The sequence below is a fragment of the Crocuta crocuta genome, unplaced genomic scaffold, assembly GCF_008692635.1.
Source record: "Crocuta crocuta isolate KB4526 unplaced genomic scaffold, BGI_CrCroc_1.0 scaffold246, whole genome shotgun sequence".
NCBI classification, from domain to species: domain Eukaryota; kingdom Metazoa; phylum Chordata; class Mammalia; order Carnivora; family Hyaenidae; genus Crocuta; species Crocuta crocuta.
Genome location: NW_027531902.1, coordinates 2,976,198 through 2,995,693, shown reverse-complemented (window position 1 = coordinate 2,995,693; position 19,496 = coordinate 2,976,198). Strand labels below are relative to the sequence as shown.

Here is a 19,496-nt window from a genome sequence, read left to right as displayed (position 1 = left end):
AAAGTAATGTTAATTACCAGAGAGAATTATTACTGGATCAAGGAAGTCTGAATGGGCTTTGTAGACTGTGGTATTCACAGAGCATCAAATAAAGAGATGTATAGGAACCAGTATGCATGGGTATATATGTGTGGCTGCATATGTGGCTATGTTCAACTGTGTGCACGTGTGTACATGTTACTATTTGTGATGTATATTGTTACACACACACACACAGACACACACTAACTTGTGACATGTGCAGCCATTACCAGTACTAAGGAAGCTGCAAATTGAAGGAATTTGATCAAATTTACCAAAAGGAAATTGGCTCTAAGGCATTATGATTTTGGCTAGAGAAGATAGTGATCCTGGCACAGTATACTCTCTATTTCCTTGTGAGAGCTCCAAGATTAAATGAATTAGCTACATAGAGGCAGATGCTTGGTAGTTTTCTGGAAGCGCAATTATAAGGTTTATGAAAAACAGGAAGATCAACATCTCATGCAGGGTTTTTTTTTTTTTAAACTGGGAACTGATTTAATGTGCTATTTTGTATCCCTTAGACCTTGTCTATTGAGCCATGATAATTTGATTTTGTTTTTATAGCTGTGTTTTTTTTACATTCTTATTTTAAGTGTGCTAACCTTTGGAAAGAAATTCTATCTTGAAATGCTTTTAAGATAATATTTTTCAGACTGTTCAAACTTTTAATGATTGATGACTATAATTAGTCATATTGCAATATTGTATTTTCAGAGTTGCTGTTCAGTTTCCCTTGTCTACTTCTGCTTATAACCACAGATTAGTTTAGCTCCCAGTAGCCAGTATCTTTTTTGACCCTGGAAAAATTTTGAATCCTTTAATATATTTAACGTAGTTTATAATGAATTGAATAGGAGTGATCATTCACTCAACAAATAATTTGAGTGGCCGTGTTGAATAGCCTGTGTCCAGCCCAGCCCTTGCACAAAGATGAATGGTACTATCCCTGTTCTCATATTGTGTGTGGTCTAATAGAGGGAAGGTAATATGTAGTAACTATATTACCCAGGCAGTCATTTGTTTTACAAACACTAGTGGGCAAATTGAATAGGAGAACTTTCTTTTTATCTTTCAGTGCCTGAGGAACTTTAGCCATTTTTTTTTTTCTGTTGCATTTTGCTTATACCAATAAAGACCTTATGTATCTACCATAAATGAAGGAACTGTGGAGGGAACTAAAAATATCTTTAGGAAATGCCCTAAAATCTTAATTCAGGTGTTGCAAATTCAGATGCCTAAAGAAGCCAGCCAGATAATAAAGATGAATGAATAAGATAGGTCCAAAGGCAGTTGTAATTGGTGGGGATTATCACCTACTGAAGTGTGTATGTTTTGTCTGAAGGTTTTAAAGTAAAAAATTGGTGTGGCTCGAAGAAAGCATGTCTGCACTCTGAGGCTGCCAATTTGCAACCCCTCTATGATTCCTTAATATTAATGGAAGCATCTCAAAAACATTTGAGGGAAAAGATAGTGATTTAAAGTTAAATACATCCAATTTAAGGATGATCATATCATTTAGTAAGCTATTTGGTGCTTTTTTCTGGGGCATAGGTGACATTGAATTAGGGATGATAGGGTTCTAGGAGGAGCCTGGAAGATATTATTGATCTAGGCGGGTGAGGGGATCAAGTTTAGAAGAATCATTAGTGCAAGAGAAACAGAAATTAGTAAGAATGATACTGGCTTTCCATTACTGAAGACGTTTATTCTGGATATGGAGTGTCCTGAATTCCAGGTGTTAATTATTAGAGTTAGGTGAGAGGTCCGGAGGCCATTCTGTTACTGCCTGGGAAGTGTGTGAGGCAACTTGAATGGAAAGCTTTAGTGGATGGAGCCTTTTGCCATCATTTAGGTGGTGGAGTTTATGTGAAATTACCTGGGTCTTTGATCTCAGGGAGCGAACTCATCAGAAAGATGATCAGATTTTCTGGGTTTCTGCCTTGCATTGGAATGTCTGTGGCTCCAGAAATCACAAAACAGATTTTCTAGGGCCAGGGATATGTATCATTCCAGGTCTGTTGAATCAGTCAGTGTCTCAGTGGGTAGGACCCGAGAACCTTCTTCAGATGCCTCCGTGGGTACTGTGATGATAGCCAGGATGAGAGCTACAGCTGTAGGTAGATAATAGGCTTTCCTGGTCAATGAAGACTCTGTATTGACAGCCCTTTGTTGAGGAAATTTTTTTAAAAGGGGGTTTAGTAGTAAAAAGAACCTCATTCTGTTGGATGCTAGCGAGCTGTCGGCATTAGAAATTGGTAGCTCCATATGTTAGGGCTTTGTTAAGGTTCTTGAGGCATTTCATTGGAGGGGTACACATAATTAAATAATTGAGGTCCAGGGATGGCTGTTTGGATGGCACATTCGAAACAGATGCTTTTCTCCAGTTGGCTGTGAGGGGCACCACAGCTTTGAAAGAACTGATGAGGAATGGTTTTGGGGGCTGGAGAGGGATGGTGAGTTTAAGGAAGTAAAAATTGATAAAACTGAGTAATTGCCGGGTATTGCTCAGTTTACAAATGGTTCAAAGGCAGTCACTGTGGCTGCTTTGTGGGGGCCCCGTTTTCATCTCTCTGGAGAGAGAATGTGTGCAAAAGATGTAAAGGCTTACCGGTGAAAGGTGCACATTTCAACCTTGGCATGGAGCCAGCATTCATGAAACCCCACCGTATAGTTTGTATGTGCTGGTTATGTTTCAGTCAACTGGAGGGAAGGTAAAAATATCTCCGGCATATGGACCATGAAGCCAGAGAAGACCTCCTCTCTAAGCTTAGTGCTGAGGTAGTGACATGCTGCTGCGTGTCATATACAACCCCCCAATACATGTCAGTAACCAGAGCGTCTTTATCTGGTCTAGAACAGTTGCCCTTTTTTCTCTTCTATGCCTTTCAACAGTACTGTTGGCTTTTACAGAAGTCTCACTTTATTACCCTCCAAATCCAATACCTTACTGGTGTTTGAAGAGCTCAACTCTAGACCCATTTTAACTTAAGTTCTTTGAATGACTTGTCATATACTAGGGTAGGTTCTTCCATCTTTCCCTCCTTCCTTCCTTTTTATTTACTTTTCCCCTAAGAGAAATGATTGTAATCATTATTGGTTTAGTGGAAATAGATTAAATCCTCTACATAGATTTTTCTGAAGATGATATAAGGAGCTACTTAACTTTTTCTCTGGCAGAAAATATCAGACCCTATACTGATCAGACCCAAACTGAATCTATACTTTGTTTTGTGTTTTTTTTTAAAGGACAATCCTGTTTATTTTATTTTATTTTTTTTTAATGTTTTATTTACTTCTGAGAGAGAGAGACACAGAGAGAGAGACAGCGTGAACAGGGGAGGGTCAGAGAGAGAGGGAGACACAGAATCCGAAATAGGCTCCAGGCTCTGAGCTGGCAGCACAGGGCCTGACATGGGGCTTGAACCCATGAACCATGAGATCATGACCTGAGCTAAAGTCGGATGGTTAACTGACTGAGTCACCCAGGTGCCCCTGAATCTATACTTTGGATTAAAGGTTTCTTGAATAGTTATATGGCCCAGTAAGAGTTCATGTACTTCTGTCTCTGCTCTTTTCTCCTGGAGAGGGTAAGATGGAGATGCAGTGTTATGATGTATCAGCTTTCTTTTCCTCCTCCTCCTCGTTCCTCTTCTCCCTTTTTCTTCTCTTGCTCTTTCATAGAAAATGTGATTGAAACTGGCTTAAACAAATAAAGGGAATCCATTGGCTTACAGATTTTAAAAGACCAGAGGTGGTGGGCTTCAGATAAGGCTTGGTCCAGTGGCTGAAATAATGTAATTTTAGGACCTAGTTTCTTTCTGTTTCTTTTCTGTTCTGCCTTTCACTGTGCTGACTTTATTCTTAGTCTCCATATCCACCCAGCAGCTCAGTCCCTTCCTTTGTGAATACAGACTTGTTACTGTGGTTCAGACTTTATATTCTCCTACTGTGGAAAGAAGGAACACTTTTATTTCTCAGAAGTCTCAACTGATGTCTTCAGCTGTCTCCCTGGGTTTGATTGGATATGTGTCCGTATTTGAATCAAACGCTGATGCTCAGTGCGTAGGACATATTGATAGGGTTAGGCAGTCAGAATCCATGGAGTGTGGAGTGGCGATTCTTACTCAAAACCCATACCTGAGAATGGGCAGGAGTGGTTTCCCAAAGGAAATTTGTGTTACAAAAAGGAGGGAACTGGATGATGTACATCAAACAATACACGTCTACTAAATGTGGATTTAGAACAAGGACATTATATGGACCAGGGGCTAGGAGGAGAGTTTCTAGGGGGAAGGCTAAAGATACCGAAAGCCCCTACTACCCCACTTATTGTATTTTGTGGATATCTTTTCATTTAGTTGGTGTTACCTTGAATTGCTTTTTCTTTCTTTTAGCTGCTTGTGGCTGGTATAAGAAGAAGAGCTTGGGGTAGCTTCTTTTTTAGCTAACATTTCCTCTAGTCTTTTACATAAAAATTGTGTTACTAGGACAATGGTGACTTTAAGGCCACTGGCCAGAAAGGTCCAAGACTGGGATTTTGACTAATTGGAGGAGTATCTGGCAAGTCCGCAGGTCTGGAATTCAGTCCTGGGAGCTCAGCTAAGGTCAGGAGAAACAGTTGTAGCATATAAATCATTCTAGCCCAGAGGCCAAGTCTAGCTAGGGAAATCCTCTAGGGCAGGGGTCAGAAACCAGGTGTCAGAGCCTGCAGGTGTTTCTCTAGTTAAAAATAACTTGGTTGAAGCTCTTTGTTTTGTTTTTGTTCCATACTGCCCATTCCTATGGGTCTGCTTGTGATTATCATAGTTGGGAAGAAATGAGAATCGACCCTGAGGTCTGGTTCTGGCCGAGGCAGGCAAAGAATTACTGTTTTGATTTGGGAGAATGGATAGGACTCCTAAGATACTGTGGCTCACATATGGCTAAAAAACACTCCGTGCCACAAAGGGGTCACTAAGCTTGAATGATCTTTCACTGTGATGTAAATAATGTGCTCCAAGCTTAAAGTCTACGAGAAGTTGGGATTCTTAATCTTCTAAGTTTTAAAGTCTCCTGAAGACATTTTCTAATGAGAAACGAAACCTAACAAAGTGTTTGCTTTAACTAAATGATTGCAGTTAATTTCTTGTAAAGAAACACAGAAGCACACATTAACTTAAAATAAGCTCACACTGTTGTTTCTTGTAGTACAGCCAGGAAAACCAGTAACAAGCTGTCTTCTTCAAAATCACATCCCTGGATGATATTCGAGCAACCTGGACAATTTAAATACATCCCCAGGAAAAACAATTTGAATTAAGTTAGAAATCACATTTGCCAATTTTCTTTCCACCATTGCAGTGTTGCCTCTTATTCTTAGAATCTGAGTAGCATCGATTGAGAAGGGGTGTGGTGTTAGTGACTCAGGTGAATATGAAATGAATGAAACATTCATTTCAGGGGCACAACTAATTTGGGCCACAGAGGATTTTCTTTCTTTCTTTTTTTTTTTTGGTGATTGTTGGGGTCTTGGTGAGCTGGATGTGTGCTCAGCTTAAAGGAATTTAAATTTGAATTTTAAAAAACACCTTGTTGGGCATACAAAAGGATATTTAGTGCTTAGGGCTTATTTATACTGACATTTTATCCAAAATTGAATTTAATAATAATATGGCTTATTCATTTTTTGGGGGATCAACAGTAGGCATAAAACCTGAGCATTTTAGCTCCCAATAGATTTGATTTTATATTTAAAAGATAGCACCTTCCTAGAATGGATTTAGTTATTATTCAGGTCAACATTCTCCAGAGTGATGGAGTTTCTATTCAGTGATGCTAGTGTTTCTAGTCTTAGTTCTTTATACTAGAGATGTGAGAGAAGAGCTACCATGCCTCTTCTCTTATTGGTTGACTTTACTATGGAGAGAAGAAAGGCTGGGAATGGTTCTGTGGACAGTACTCTGTCCTTTCTTTTCAGCCCTGTTGCACCTGACGGGTTTTTAAGCTAGAAAGGAACCTGCTGTCTGCTTTCTTCCTCTTAATAAAAAGGAAGGCTGGGCCAAGGGATGTGGCTTGAGATTCCCCCGCCACCCCCCGTTCCCTCCAACCCTTATTTCCTATCATCTATCTATTCCCAATTCCAAAGAAACAGTACTTTCTTTTCAAAGAGAGAAACAGAACTTAGAATTGTGTGGGCTGACCCCAGGAACCTATGTGAAGTGGCAGTTCAGCATGACCTGGGCCTGCATGCTGGTTACCTTTTAAGAAAAGCTAAAAGGTAATTTTACAGTAACTTCTGATTGATCCCTAAGAAGGGATATTACAATTTTTTGAATTTTCTGAATGGAGCCAAAATATCTAACTTCAGATATTTTTGTATATTTTAGACCAAAAGCATGTTTACGTGTAGAAGAAACTAAATAAGTCAAGTGTACCATTTTGACACTTAAGCACAAAATTGGGATGATAGCAAAATTCTGGTGTGATGCACCAATAGGTCATTCCTTTGTAGATGTTTGAAGATTCCCCAGACCTCCTCTGTTAATTGAAAGTTTTGCTTACCTATCAGTTGTGGATGGGGCTGCTTGAATGACATTTGAGAAAGTTCAGATTTAAGATTCCTCATTTTGCTTTTTTTCTATTATGAGCCTGTCAATTCTGTCACTGGGGAAATCACGTGTGAAAGTAATTTTTCAGCTACTAAGGTTAATTGTGGATTTTGTACAGTCAGGATCACTTTACCATTAGTAGCCAGGAGGTTTTATTGATGGGAAGCCAGGGAATGGACTGCTGTATTTTATCCTGCAAGGCAATAAAAAACCCTTTTAGAAAGATCCTAGGTCACAAAACGTTAAAAAAAAAAATTCAGGGAAGTTGGTTTTTGGTTGAGAGGCAGGTCAGAACCTTGGAGAGCTCTAGAGAAAGCTGAGGGAGACATCACAGCCAGAAGATTCCATGGCTGGCCCAAATAGACTAGAGTTTTTGAGAAGATGCCAATTCCGTTTTACTTATTATCAAGATGTATGTGATTTAAGGTGACAAATCCCTGTTACTCTAAGCATGAACTGTGTATTTGTACACTAATTGAGACTTGGGGCTAATGTCTTAAACTAGAGAAAATGCTTTTCTTTAGCACATCTTTTTTTATTATTTTTTATTTTTTAAAGTAGTTTATTGTCAAGTTGGTTTACATATAACACCCAGTGATCATCCTCACAAGTGCCCTCCTCCATGCCCATCACCCCCATTCCCCTCTCCCCCACCCCCATCAGTCCTCAGTTTGTTCTCAGCATTCAAGAGTCTGTCATGGTTTGCCTCCCTCCCTCTCCCCCACTCTTTTTTCCCCTTCTCCTCCCCCATGGTCCCCCATTAAGTTCCTCCTAATCCTCTTATAGTGCAAACATATGGTATCTGTCCTTCTCTGCCTGACTTATTTCGCTCAGCATAACACTCTCAAGTTTCATCCATGTTGCTACACGTGACCAGATTTTATTCTTTCTCATTGCCATGTAGTATTCCATTGTATAGATAAACCACATCTTCTTGATCCATTCGTCCATTGATGGACACTTGGGCTTTTTCCATGTTTTGGCTATTGTTGAGAGTGCTGCTGTGANTGTCTCACATTCAGGTCCTTTATCCATTTTGAGTTTATTTTTGTGTATGGTGTGAGAAAATGATCTAGTTTCATTCTTCTACATGTTGTTACCCAGTTCTCCCAGCCCCATATGTTAAAGAGGCTGGTTTTTTTTTCCCCATGGGATACTCTTTCTTGCTTTGTCAAAGATTGGTTGGCCGTACATTTGTGGGTCTAATTCTGAGTTCTCTGTTCTATTCCATTGGTCTATGTGTCTGTTTTTGTGCCCATACCACACTGTCTTAATGATGACGGCTTTGTAGTGGAGGCTAAAGTCTGGGATTGTGATGCCTCCCGTTTTGGTTTTCTTCAATATTACTTTGGCTGTTTGGGGTCTTTTGTGGTTCCATACAAATTTTAGGATAGTTTGTTCTAGTTTTGAGAAGAATGCTGGTGCATTTTGATTGGGATTGCATTGAATGTGTAGATTGCTTTGGGTAGTAATGACATTTTAACAATATTTATTCTTCCAACCCATGAGCATGGAATGTTTTGCATTTCTTTGTGTCTTCTTCAATTTCCTTCATAAGTTTTCTATAATTTTCATCATATAGATCTCTTACATCTTTGGTTAGGTTTATTCCTAGGTATTTTATGTTTTTTTGTGCAATTGTGAATGGGATCTGTTTCTTGGTTTCTCTTTCTGTTGCTTCATTATTGGTGTATAAAAGTGCAACCGATTTCTGTACGTTGATTTTGTATCCTGCAACTTTGCTGAATTCATGAATCAGTTCTAGTAGGCTTCTGGTGGAGTCTGTCAGGTTTTCTATGTAGAGTATCATGTCGTCTGTGAAAAGTGAAAGTTTGTCTTCTTCTTTGCCAAATCTGATGCCTTTTATTTCCTTTTGTTGTCTGATTGCTGATGCTAAGACTTCCAGCACTATGTTAAACAACAGTGGTAGCCCATCTTCTTGTAGGTCCTCCAAGTCATTTTATGGGTCATGCTCCCTCTTATCTGGGATTCTGGTTTCAAGATGACGATGGTCACAGATAGGAAGGGCAAAAGGAGCATAAGATTTCACCAAAGTATTTACTGAGACCCATTTTCCCAACACAATTTTTTTTCCAGATAATATCTTAGGTAAACAAAACCAAAGCAAGAGCCAAACCAAACCAAACCAAACCAAAACCAGAATAGTAGCGGTGTTCTGGTTAAAGCAGGATTTGAAAGGTCTGGAGTGCCTTCTACTCCTCCCTCAGTAGCCCTTGAACACAGGTAGCACGTCACCTTATTTCACCAGTGTATATTCAGTTTACTTGTCATATCCACTTCCTAAGTAGGAGTGAAGATTTAATCTAACTACTTCTAGGAGTACCTTTAATAGCTCATATTAATTCCAGAAATGGCCTTAGATTGGATGTCTCCTTACCTGTTTATTTGGATGTCAGAGATTTGTATCTTTCCAATGAGCTCTTCTGTACTTCCCAGAACCCACTGAGTTTTCAAAGACCGTCATTAACAATAACTTCAAAATATCATGGCAACAATCTCAGACCTCAGACTCAATAGGCCCTGCTTATAAGGATGAAGATAGTAGAATATTTGAAAATAAAGCCACTGAGGATTACAAAATGACCCTATTTAATTTTTTTGCGTTACCAGTATTTATTTCTGTGGTACCCTACGAATTCTGGTGGAGCAGAATGCAACTGCAGGGTATCTCCCCTTCCACCCACCCGTTTGTTCTTAACACTTGAATTTTCTAAAAATAAAATGCAGAATATTAATTGCAAGTTAACTACAAGAGATGTACTTGTGAGTGCTGTGTTAGCTTTTTTGTTAGCCACATGACTATAAATGTGTGGAGGGTAGTTGTATGGAGGTAGGTGTAGACTTGGTCTGTGTAGACCCAAAGTTAGCTTCTCTTAATTCAGTTTCCCTGTCACCCACCCTTAAACGTCATGCTATGTTAACTCTACTTTAGGAAGTTGCTATATTTTAGAAAAGTATAAAAAGAGTTTAAAATAATTTCATTTCAGCTATTTTAGGTGATGTGTTAGAGGGGATGTGAACACAGTGTAGACATTCATTTTTGATAATACGTCAGTTAGAAAATTTATTTCTATCTTTTGTATCCTCTAGATGAAGTGATACTTAAAAAATTCATGCTGTCCAGTTATAGCTCTGTTAGAAATGTAAAATGTCATCGGACATTTCCTAAGACTTCCATTCAGAGGAATGCAACACAAAAGAATTTTGGTTGAGAGAAGCATAATGAATTCTTACAACTGTTGCCATAACATTATAGCATATTGCAGTAGCTTTCTGGAAATGTTGTGTGAGGTTTGGAATTTAAGAAACAGTTCAAGGTTACTTAAAGCATATTTATCTAGGGTTAAGTGATGCAAGATTTGTTCTCCAGAAGGCTGTAGAACTGGGTAACTTCGAGTTGATAAAAAGCGACAATTGAAGTCTGTCCTCATAAAATTTGTAAATGGCAAGTAGAATTTCTTAAACTTGAGATTGCAAAAACAGTTTGAAATGAAGCATTTAAAGTACACTATTCTACCTTTTTAATGTTTATTTGTTTATATGAGAGAGAGAAGGATGGAGAGTAAGCATGGGAGGAGCAGAGAAAGAGGGAGACAGAGAATTCCAAGCAGGCTCCGCACTGTCAGCACGGAGCTTGACACTAAGCTCGAACCCATGAGCCGTGAGATCATGACCTGACCCGGAACCAAGAGTCGGACGCTTAACCAGCTTAGCCACCTGGGCACCCCTAATGTTTTAAATTTGTAGTTTTCCATTATGAAAGTGTGTGCATGTGTTATTTTTGTGCACATATACACATTTATATAAATATGTATAACCATACAATTAGAAAATTTGGAAAATATAGAACATTAGGAAGAAGGAAAAAAGAACTTTTCTAAGTAGCTCCCAACTGTAGACATCAGTTGTTAACATTTTTTCTAGTTAAATTTTTTATGCACAGATGGTTTTTGGTGTGTAGGGGCTCAGGAGGGGATGGGGACAATCAAATTAAGATTATAATGTATATGTAGTTTTCTTTCTGTCTTCACTTAACATTTTGCCAGTATTTAATAGTATTTTCTATGCTCTTGCACAGTATTTGTAAACATATTGGCTGTATATTATTCCTTTGAATGAGTGTAACAGTTTTTCAACTATTTCTTATTATGAGGCATGTAGGTTATCTGCAGTTTCATGATATTTTAAATGACTGTACATGTTTTGTCTGTGATGCTTTCCCCTTATTTTTTTCTTAGATAGTTTCCCAGAAATAGTACTTCTAAGAGGTTTTGAGAATGAACACTTTTATGATTCTTGAAAAAAAAAACAAACTGCTATATCAATTTTCACTCTCATGTGTAAAAGTGTCCATTAGACTGTATCCTCACTAGCATTAGCTGTTTGCTTAAGAAGTAATGGGCTGGCCAAATCATGAGTCCCATGAGAGAGCAAGGAACACTTTATGGGGCCAGGGACCTATCTTGGAGTAAACGTCAGGCTGCTGAGTTCAAATTAACACCTGATTCAAGAGAGGTTAGTTGAACCATGGGAGCCATAGTATGTAGCTTTAAGGAGTGGGGAGAAGGTGCACAGTTAGCAGAGCTAGAGGTGATCTAGGAATACCCAAGAAGGGCCAGATGTTGGTGCCTTACACAGTCCTAGCGTGGCGCTCTCTTGGGGATAAGTCTAGTCTTCTTGGGGAATGGAGGAATCTAATAATATAAGCGGTGAAGGAGGCTTAACTTTAGTTGTTGATACTCTTTTATGCTATTGGGAAAGTGCTGTTTCTTTTACCATGTGTACATATTATTTTTTCAATGAAAAGTTAGTTTACAAAAAAGAACCCAGAAATATTACATTTCTTTGATTATTAATAAGGTTGCATACTTTTCATATGTTGTTAATCAGTTTTGATTTCTAGTTTATCTAAATGCTAGACAGAGCAAAATTTCGTAATATGAAGTGTCAGGTAAAATTCCTTTTATTAATGGAAATTTTTTGTTATGAGATCTATTTTTTTTTAAAGACAAATTTTTCTCCTTAGATTTCTTTTCTCTCCATTAGTTACAGTGATGGGTCCCAGGGCTCATTTGGTAATTTGCTTGTTTTTCTCCTCTCTCTCCCCAAAGATATGAACTTAGTACATCGTTTCCCAACTTTTTTCACTGATTGATGTGTCTAAATTTAACTCAGTATGGCTGAGAAGCCATGTTTTCAGTAAGTGAAATGTGAATTGAGGGTGATCAAGGCCTCTGAAAACAATATCCATCACTATGTTTCTGACATAAGGAAGCTGTAAAGAAACTGAGGATTGGTTGGGCATGTTCAAGATTGTGGGACCATTGCTTTGGGATTATAGGTGTGCAGTGGAGTGTGTTGATGAGAGAGAAATGTGGGAAGGTTGAGAGTCCCGGGAGCAGGAATATCGCTTAAGTCAGGCAGCCTCGGCAGGGCAGCCAACGTGGAGAATCCTGAATTAGCACCAGGTGTGAGATGGGTCATGGCTGTTGAGAGGCAGGTACGAACTGTTTGGTTAGCAGCCGATGTTTCAGGGAACTGAAGAGAGGATTGGCAGATTTACGCTCTACATTGTTGCTTGTCTGCATTTGAATTATCACCAGAGTTAGCCAGCCTCTCTGGTTAACCAGTCTTTAAAAAGAGCTGACATCACACCTTCCCTGATTTGCTTCATCAGTGTTTAGTGAGAGTGAATAAAGTGTCATAATAATAATTCTTTTGCTTTTGTCTTTTTTACTTTCATTGTATTTTATTGCTTTTTTCTAATGTGTTTTTCATTCGTCATTTTTTTTTAAAGTTCATTTATTTATTTAGAGAGAGAGAGTGTGTGCACAGGGCAGGGGCATAGAGAGAGAGGGAGAGAGAGAGAACCCCAAACGGGCTCTGTGCTGTCAGCGCACAGGCGGATGCGGGGCTCGAACTAGGGTGTGATCGTGACCTGAGCCGAAATTGAGTTGGCTACTTAATGGACTGAACCACCCAGGCATCCCTCATTCCTCATTTTTGAAATCTTTTTTCTCTTTTCTTTTTTCTTTTTATGGCCATCCTCATATCAGATTTTTTCTTTCATGCATTACCAAAAGTAGAATAAGAACTTAGTATATATAGAATTATAAGTACTATGTATTTTATCTATCTATATCTATAGTAATATAGACAGAGGTATTTATTTCTCTTTTTTCTAAGGAGGCCTCTTAATTTATGCCTTGAGCTGTACCATCCCACTAGCCCCTGTCCCTAGGCGCTGGCCTGCATGCTTCCTGAAGAAACTTTTGGACATCTAACTCGACTCAAGAGAGCGGAAAGTGCCAACATCCTTCATTGTTAGACTGTTTCTAAAATATGTCCTAGTGTTAGGAAGTGATCACAATCTTGTAATATCTTCTGTGTTCTCTTCTAAACAAAATGGTTCCAACCACAAATTACCTAAGTAAAAATGGTCATATAGCAATGGTGGGGAGATTTTTATCTTGTTGAGCCTATTTTTACCTCCCCTGATGAGGATGTTTTTTGGCTAAGTCATTTCCCAGTCAAGTGTGCACTGAATGGCCAAAGAGGTCAAATGCATTTCCATGTATTGGGAGATTGCATTTTAATGGAAAGGGATTTGTTGGCATATCTTTATGCATTTAACAATTAGGTTGAATTACTTGACATGAATTCAAATTGGTAAGAGATGTTTGCCAGCTTATATGCTTTTAGAATTTTCTTTCTTTTTTTAAATTGTGGGATATAGGCTTGTAACTTTCCACACAGCTAAAGAAAATGATAAAGTTGAAAAAAATAGAACTTTAAGCAGCCAAAGTTTTTTCTTTTTGTCCTTGAATAGGGACTTGACTCCTTGACCAAGAAATGGAAGATTGCCTGTTTTTCTTATTAATGTTTAGTGATGAACTCTGGAAGAAATGTATAGCAAACTACATAATGATCATTAAAGTTTTGTACTGTGTTGTTATATCCTATTGGTACTTTGTGTTCTTGAGTAGCTTAAAAGGAATTTTCAGAATCTTGAAGTCAAGAGGTTTGCCAGTGAGAGCTTTGTAGTCTTCTTATCAAATCAGTTCATAGTTAGGGCTGTCTTTCATTCACTGTATGATGAAGATCATTTTCCTGTCTTTATCAAGTCTTTATTTGAACTACCCTTAAGACCTACCTATCCTGTAAATAAAAGAACATTTTGTGATTTCTCCATTGTCATTTAGTGCCTGTAAATCAACCCATTCAGTAGACCAGAATAATTGCTGTCCTTTTAAAGAATGCATTTCTTTACCTTTCGTTTGTTTTCTTTTGATAGAAGACTTTTTTGGTGAGATTAGTTATGGTACGTGACTATTGGTATTATATAAATGAAACATGTCAAAATTTAGAAGATTGTATAACTCAGTGAATCAGTATTTTCCAAAAGGCCAAATCATGATGGTACAAAATCATACATAAGTAAATGATATGTTTGAAGCGCAGGATAGATTGATGGAATTTAATGTAAGAGCATGAAACTTTTATGAATATAGTTTCAGCTTCCACACTGTAACTAACCTTTAAGAAACTACCACTTGGTGAGTTTTGGTATAGTATCCAAGAAGAATCTATCCAGAATTATTTGTCAAGGCTATTAAAATACTCCTCTCTTTTTAAAGTACACATATGAGTGAGGCTGGATTTTTTTCATCTGCTTCAGTCAGAACAACATATTGCAACATTGAATGTAAAAGCAGATATGAGAATTCAGCTCTTTTATTAAGCCAGACATTAAAGAGATTTGCAAGAATATAAAACAATACTGTGCTGTTTTTTTGAAATCATAGTGATTTCATTAAAAATATTTTCTATGTTAACAATTAGTAGGTTTTTTAACATGAACTAATAAATATTTTTAAAATTTATTGGTTTTCATTTTTAATACAGTAAATTTAATCCCTACAATTCATATAAACAGAAGCTCTTGGTGTTCTAAGTACTTTTTTTTAAAAGAGCGTAAAAGGTTTCCAAGACCAAAATGTGTGAGAACCTGTAGTGTAGTGCTTAAGCAGGGACTTGGAGCCAAATTGCTTAAATTTGAAACTCAACTTTATTTTTTTAATGTCTCTATGACCTTGGACAAGATATTGAACTACTTTTTGCCTCGTGTGTGAAGGTTAATATAACTTGTAAGGTTGTGTTGCGGACTAACTTGAACGTATGAAAAGTTCTTAGAATTTGTATAGCACTTGGCAAGCTATATAATTATCACCTATTGAACATTTGTAGTATAATAGGTGTTCTCCTTTATTGATGCTAAGTTTCTAGAGATTGAATGTTTTGGGGGTATTAAGGTGGTCTGTTATCAGTAGAGTCCTAGATGCCTCCTACCTCTTCTGTAATTCTTTTTCCTCCAAGTTAGTGGTTCTTAGCCTTTCCTGTGCATTCGAATCACTTGGGAAGCTGCAATTAAAACAAACACCCCAATACCCCAGACATACCTCAGATTATCCCAGTTGAACCAGAATCTGGAGGTGTGGTAGGTGTTCTCCTTGCTCTTCAATGCTGCTACCAAGGAAATTGTCATTCCCTTTTCCCTAAAATTCTCCAAATATATGATTTAATATTCACATAAATGATTCTTCGAGCCAGGCACACTCCCTGTAGTACTCCGTACCTTGTCAGTACCAGTTACAGATTCATCTCAGTTCTTCCGGTTGCAACTGTCCTCTCCTCTGACCACACGTCCCATCTTTCCAAGGCATTCTTTTCAGTATTTCATCTCCAGCAACTCTTGTATTCTATTCGTTCCTATGTTAGTAGTTATCAAGACCGTTAGTCTTCATTCAGCCAATAGCACTAGCTGTAAGATTAACTGCCAGTGTTACTGCCGGACACCTGCTGATTGACCTAATTGGAGGAGCAAACCTCATCCTATTGAGCATCAGCCTAGCAGGCTTTTATTACATTTGTCACTCTTATTCTACTTACTGTCCTTGGATTTGCAGTAGCCCTAGTTCAGTTTTATGTATTTTCCCTATTAGGTAACCCTTCCCCCATGTGGTAATACCTCATGACCCACAAAACCCANTCCCTTATAAACTTGCGTGGCTTTTTCCTGACTTAACACCCATGGTCCATAATTATAATCATTCTTTTGCAAACCCTCTAAGATCTTTTGCCTCTCTTTCTGTTGTGCTTTTCTGGCAAAGTCCCAAGCTTTGTTAAATCCAAATTCCTCTCACTTCACCTTTGCACCCAGGCAGTGGGATTTATGCTAATTGGTCTCACTTAAAAACCATACCTCTAACCCCAGTGGGGCTTTTAGTGCTATCTGGAATTCCTCCTACATTTCCCCAGTACATTTATTCTTCTGAATGACTCTTTCAAATGACTAGTTCACACTTTCTTCTCCAATATCATTTCCTTCTTCCTGACTCCCAGCTGATGACTGTCCTTCCTGTTTCAAGGAGAACATACAAGCTCTAAGGAGAGAAGTTGGCGACAGGCTCCTGTCACCTCACGCAACAACCTGCCTGCGCTCCTACTCCTTCACTTGGCTCTTCCTCCTGTTTCTGTCAATGGGCTCTCTGTGCTCATTTCTAAAGCCAGCCCTCTCAGAGATGCCATCCCTGTCTACCTATTTGCTTTCTTTCCTTCTGCTCTTTGGACCCCACCCCCATAAGTCCCCCCTTTCTCTACGTGGACATTCCAGCAGGCTGCAAATCCCTGAGTAGAACTTTCCCTTGACCCCACACTCCCCTCTGGTTACCAGTTTGAATCATCTATACTAGCTATGTGCAGTTTCTACCCATTCTCTCTTGAACCCTCGACGGTCACGCTTTACTTTGTCAAAAGCGCCTGTTGAGGATGCTATTGATGGGTGTGTCACTGGACCTAGCGGTCAGCTCTCAGACCTCCGTACTCACCGTGTCAACACCATTTCACACAGCTGATCACTTCTTTCTCCTTGAGCCACTCCCTTCACTAGGCTTCTGAGATACATGCTGTTTTGTCCTCAGTAGCATTTATTATCATCTGATGTAGTTCGTTGTTTGTTGTTTATTTTGGCCACTAAAATGTAAGCTCGTGGAGAGCAAGGGCTTGGTTTGTTTTCTTTACTGCCTAGAACAGTGGCTGATTCTTAATCATAGGCATTTGATAGCTGTTGTTGAATGAATGAATGTGAGCTTAACAAGGACTGTATGCTTACCAAATCTCTCCCCCATTCCCACCTACTTTCCTGGTTGGCAGCCCTCACAGCCATTTCCTTCCTCTCTCTCAACCTTGTATTTCCTAGCTTATTTTCTCTCTTCTCTACTCCATTCCTATCATTTCTAGATCAACCCATCATCGATGTGCTTGTATTTCTGTGGGGCTCCAGTGTTTACAGAGCATTTATTTATATCTGGTATTATAGATGCAGATGGTCCGTGGATCTGGGTTGAATGATGTTAGCATATAATGCTGGATTTATGTGCAGGTTGAAAAAAATTAAAATTGTAAAAGAATAAGAAGGAAATTAAGTCTCCCAGGGCTAAAATGATGATGTTCTAGGGTATCTAGGTTTCTTGTTTTGTTACTACCCTGCTTCACACTTCACTGCCTCCTCATGATGGAATCCCTTCTTGATTTTCTGCAAGGATTTTTCAGAGACAGGAGAAGTCACCAAGCTCAAAAGACCTTCATAACTTAAGTTCTGAGTTTATCGCTAATTAAGCATAGTCTGTTCCTCTTAGATTTTCATCACTGTTTTCCTCTATGTTGATGTGCTGGCGGGATACTGGATTTGTATGAAAATTCCTTTTCAACCGGTCTTTTATTTATGGTTTCTGCAGAACCTTGCCTCCTGGAATCCTTCAAATCCTGAATGTCTGTTACTTGTGGTGAAGGAGCTTGTGCAACAGTATCACCAGTTCCAGTGCAGCCGCCTCCGTGAGAGCTCCCGCCTCATGTTTGAGTACCAGACGTTACTGGAAGAGCCACAGTATGGAGAGAACATGGAAATTTATGCTGGGAAAAAAAACAACTGGGTAAGGATTTTCGAGAATGGGGAAAAAAAGGGCACTTTGTCTGTAATAAAATAATCAATTCGAATGTTCATTTATAGTAACCCCCAGCCATTTCCCTAGACAAGCGTGGTTTTGGTTGCCTGTATACTTTCTCATAATTTAGAGTTTGAAGGGACTTGAGTGTTCCTCTGGTTCGTTATGCTTCTCAAAAGTCATCTCCTGGGAAGTGTGTAGAATTTAGAGTCTCACCCCTCAGCGCCAGGTGTTCACACATCAGAGGTGGAACTTCAGGACCTCCCTGTAGAACAGGCCCCCTTGGACCAGAGTCTGGTGCGGGCCACACAGGCCATGTTTTGAGACACAAGCATCCCCTCCTTTTCAATGTAAAACGTCTCAGTATCCCAGTCAGATCAGAGAGGTCAGCAACTCTGGCGGTAGCTAGCTTTATGGACCCTTTTATAATCTCCTTTTATCATTTTTCTACTTTGTAGGGTCTTTTTATGTTTATATTTAGTTATAAAAATAGGGAACGCTTCACAAACTTGCATGTCATCCTTGCCCAGGGGCCACGCTAATCTTCTCTGTATTGTTCCAGTTTTAGTGTTTGTGCTGCTCAAGGGAGCACTGTCGGATCTTTTTAAAATGCAAGTCAGGTCATATCTCTCCTCTGTGCAGAACTTTCATCTCCTGTCCCTTTCTCGAATGGCAAAAGCCCATGGACGTGAAAAGGCCTTACGTGCTGCCGTCACCACCATACTCTACCCATCCTTGCTTCTCTCACTTCATTCTTTTACTCTCCCGCCTAGAACTTTCCAAGTCCAGCCATGCTGACACCCTTGCTGTGCTGCAGACACACAGGTGCACCGCTGCCCCAGGGTCTTTGGATGCCTTTCCCTCCTCTGCCTTCTTTTCCCTAGATATTCTCTTGGCTGATACCCTTCCTTTATAGTTTTTACCCGTGTGTTATAGTCTCTATCTGCCTATATTAACACCCCGCTTTAAAGCAGCTTTTTTGAGGTATAATTTACCATAAATTTACCTGCTCTAAATGTACAATTCAGTGATTTTTTAATACAGTTGCCAAGTTGAGCAGCCAGCACACAGCCCTGTTTGAGACTGGTTCCGTCACCCCAGTGAGATCCCTCACACCCGCTTATGGGTGATTCTCTTCCTACTCCAGCCCCAGCAACTGCTAAACTACTTTCTTTCTGTGTAGATTTTCTTTTCATCCATTGGTACCCTACAATATGTAGTCTTTTGTGACTGGCTTCTTTCACTTAGGATAATATGTTTGAGAGTCTTGCATGGATCACTGGTTCATTTCTTTGTGTGGCTGAAGAATATTCCATTAGAGACATGCCACATTTTGTTTATCCATTTACCTGGTGATGGACATTTGAGTTGTTGCCACTTTTTGACTATTATTATTATTTTTGATGCAAAAAGGCGGTTTTATTAAAGTATGGGGACAGGACCCATGAGCAGAAAGAGCTGCTCCACTTTTTGACTATTGTGAATAATGCTGCTATAAACATTCACATGTGAGTTTTTGTAACACCCCTTTCTTAAATCGTATCTCACACACCCCCACCTTTTCTCTGCTCTACTTTTTTTTTTGCAACTCTTTTTAACATGTAATTAACATGTTGTATTAATATATGTTGCTGCATAAAATAATCATTCTAGAATTTAGTGGCTTAAAACAACAACATTTATTATCATAGTTTTTGTTGGTCAGGAATCTATGTAGATCCTCTGCTTCAGGGTCTCTCATAAGCTGAATTTAAGGTATTGACCAGGGCTGCAGTCACCTCAAGGCTCAGCTGGAGACAGATCCATTCTAACTTCATTCATGTGGCTGTTGGTACCATTCAGTTCCTTGTAGGCCATTGGA

The 19,496-nt window shown here is 39.0% G+C and overlaps 1 protein-coding gene and 1 non-coding gene across 2 annotated transcripts in view; one reads left to right on the top strand and one right to left on the bottom strand.

Moving 5' to 3' along the window:
- BABAM2 (BRISC and BRCA1 A complex member 2) overlaps positions 1–19,496 on the top strand; it is a 397,283-nt gene that overhangs the window by 101,566 nt on the left and 276,221 nt on the right. The window contains exon 5 of the mRNA XM_077774132.1: positions 17,429–17,623. Within this exon, the coding sequence (XP_077630258.1) occupies positions 17,429–17,623 (195 nt within the window). The remainder of the gene's footprint in view (positions 1–17,428; positions 17,624–19,496) is intronic.
- Positions 18,121–18,227, bottom strand: LOC144239989 (U6 spliceosomal RNA). Its single transcript, XR_013337542.1, has one exon. It is a non-coding gene; the product is annotated as a U6 spliceosomal RNA (small nuclear RNA).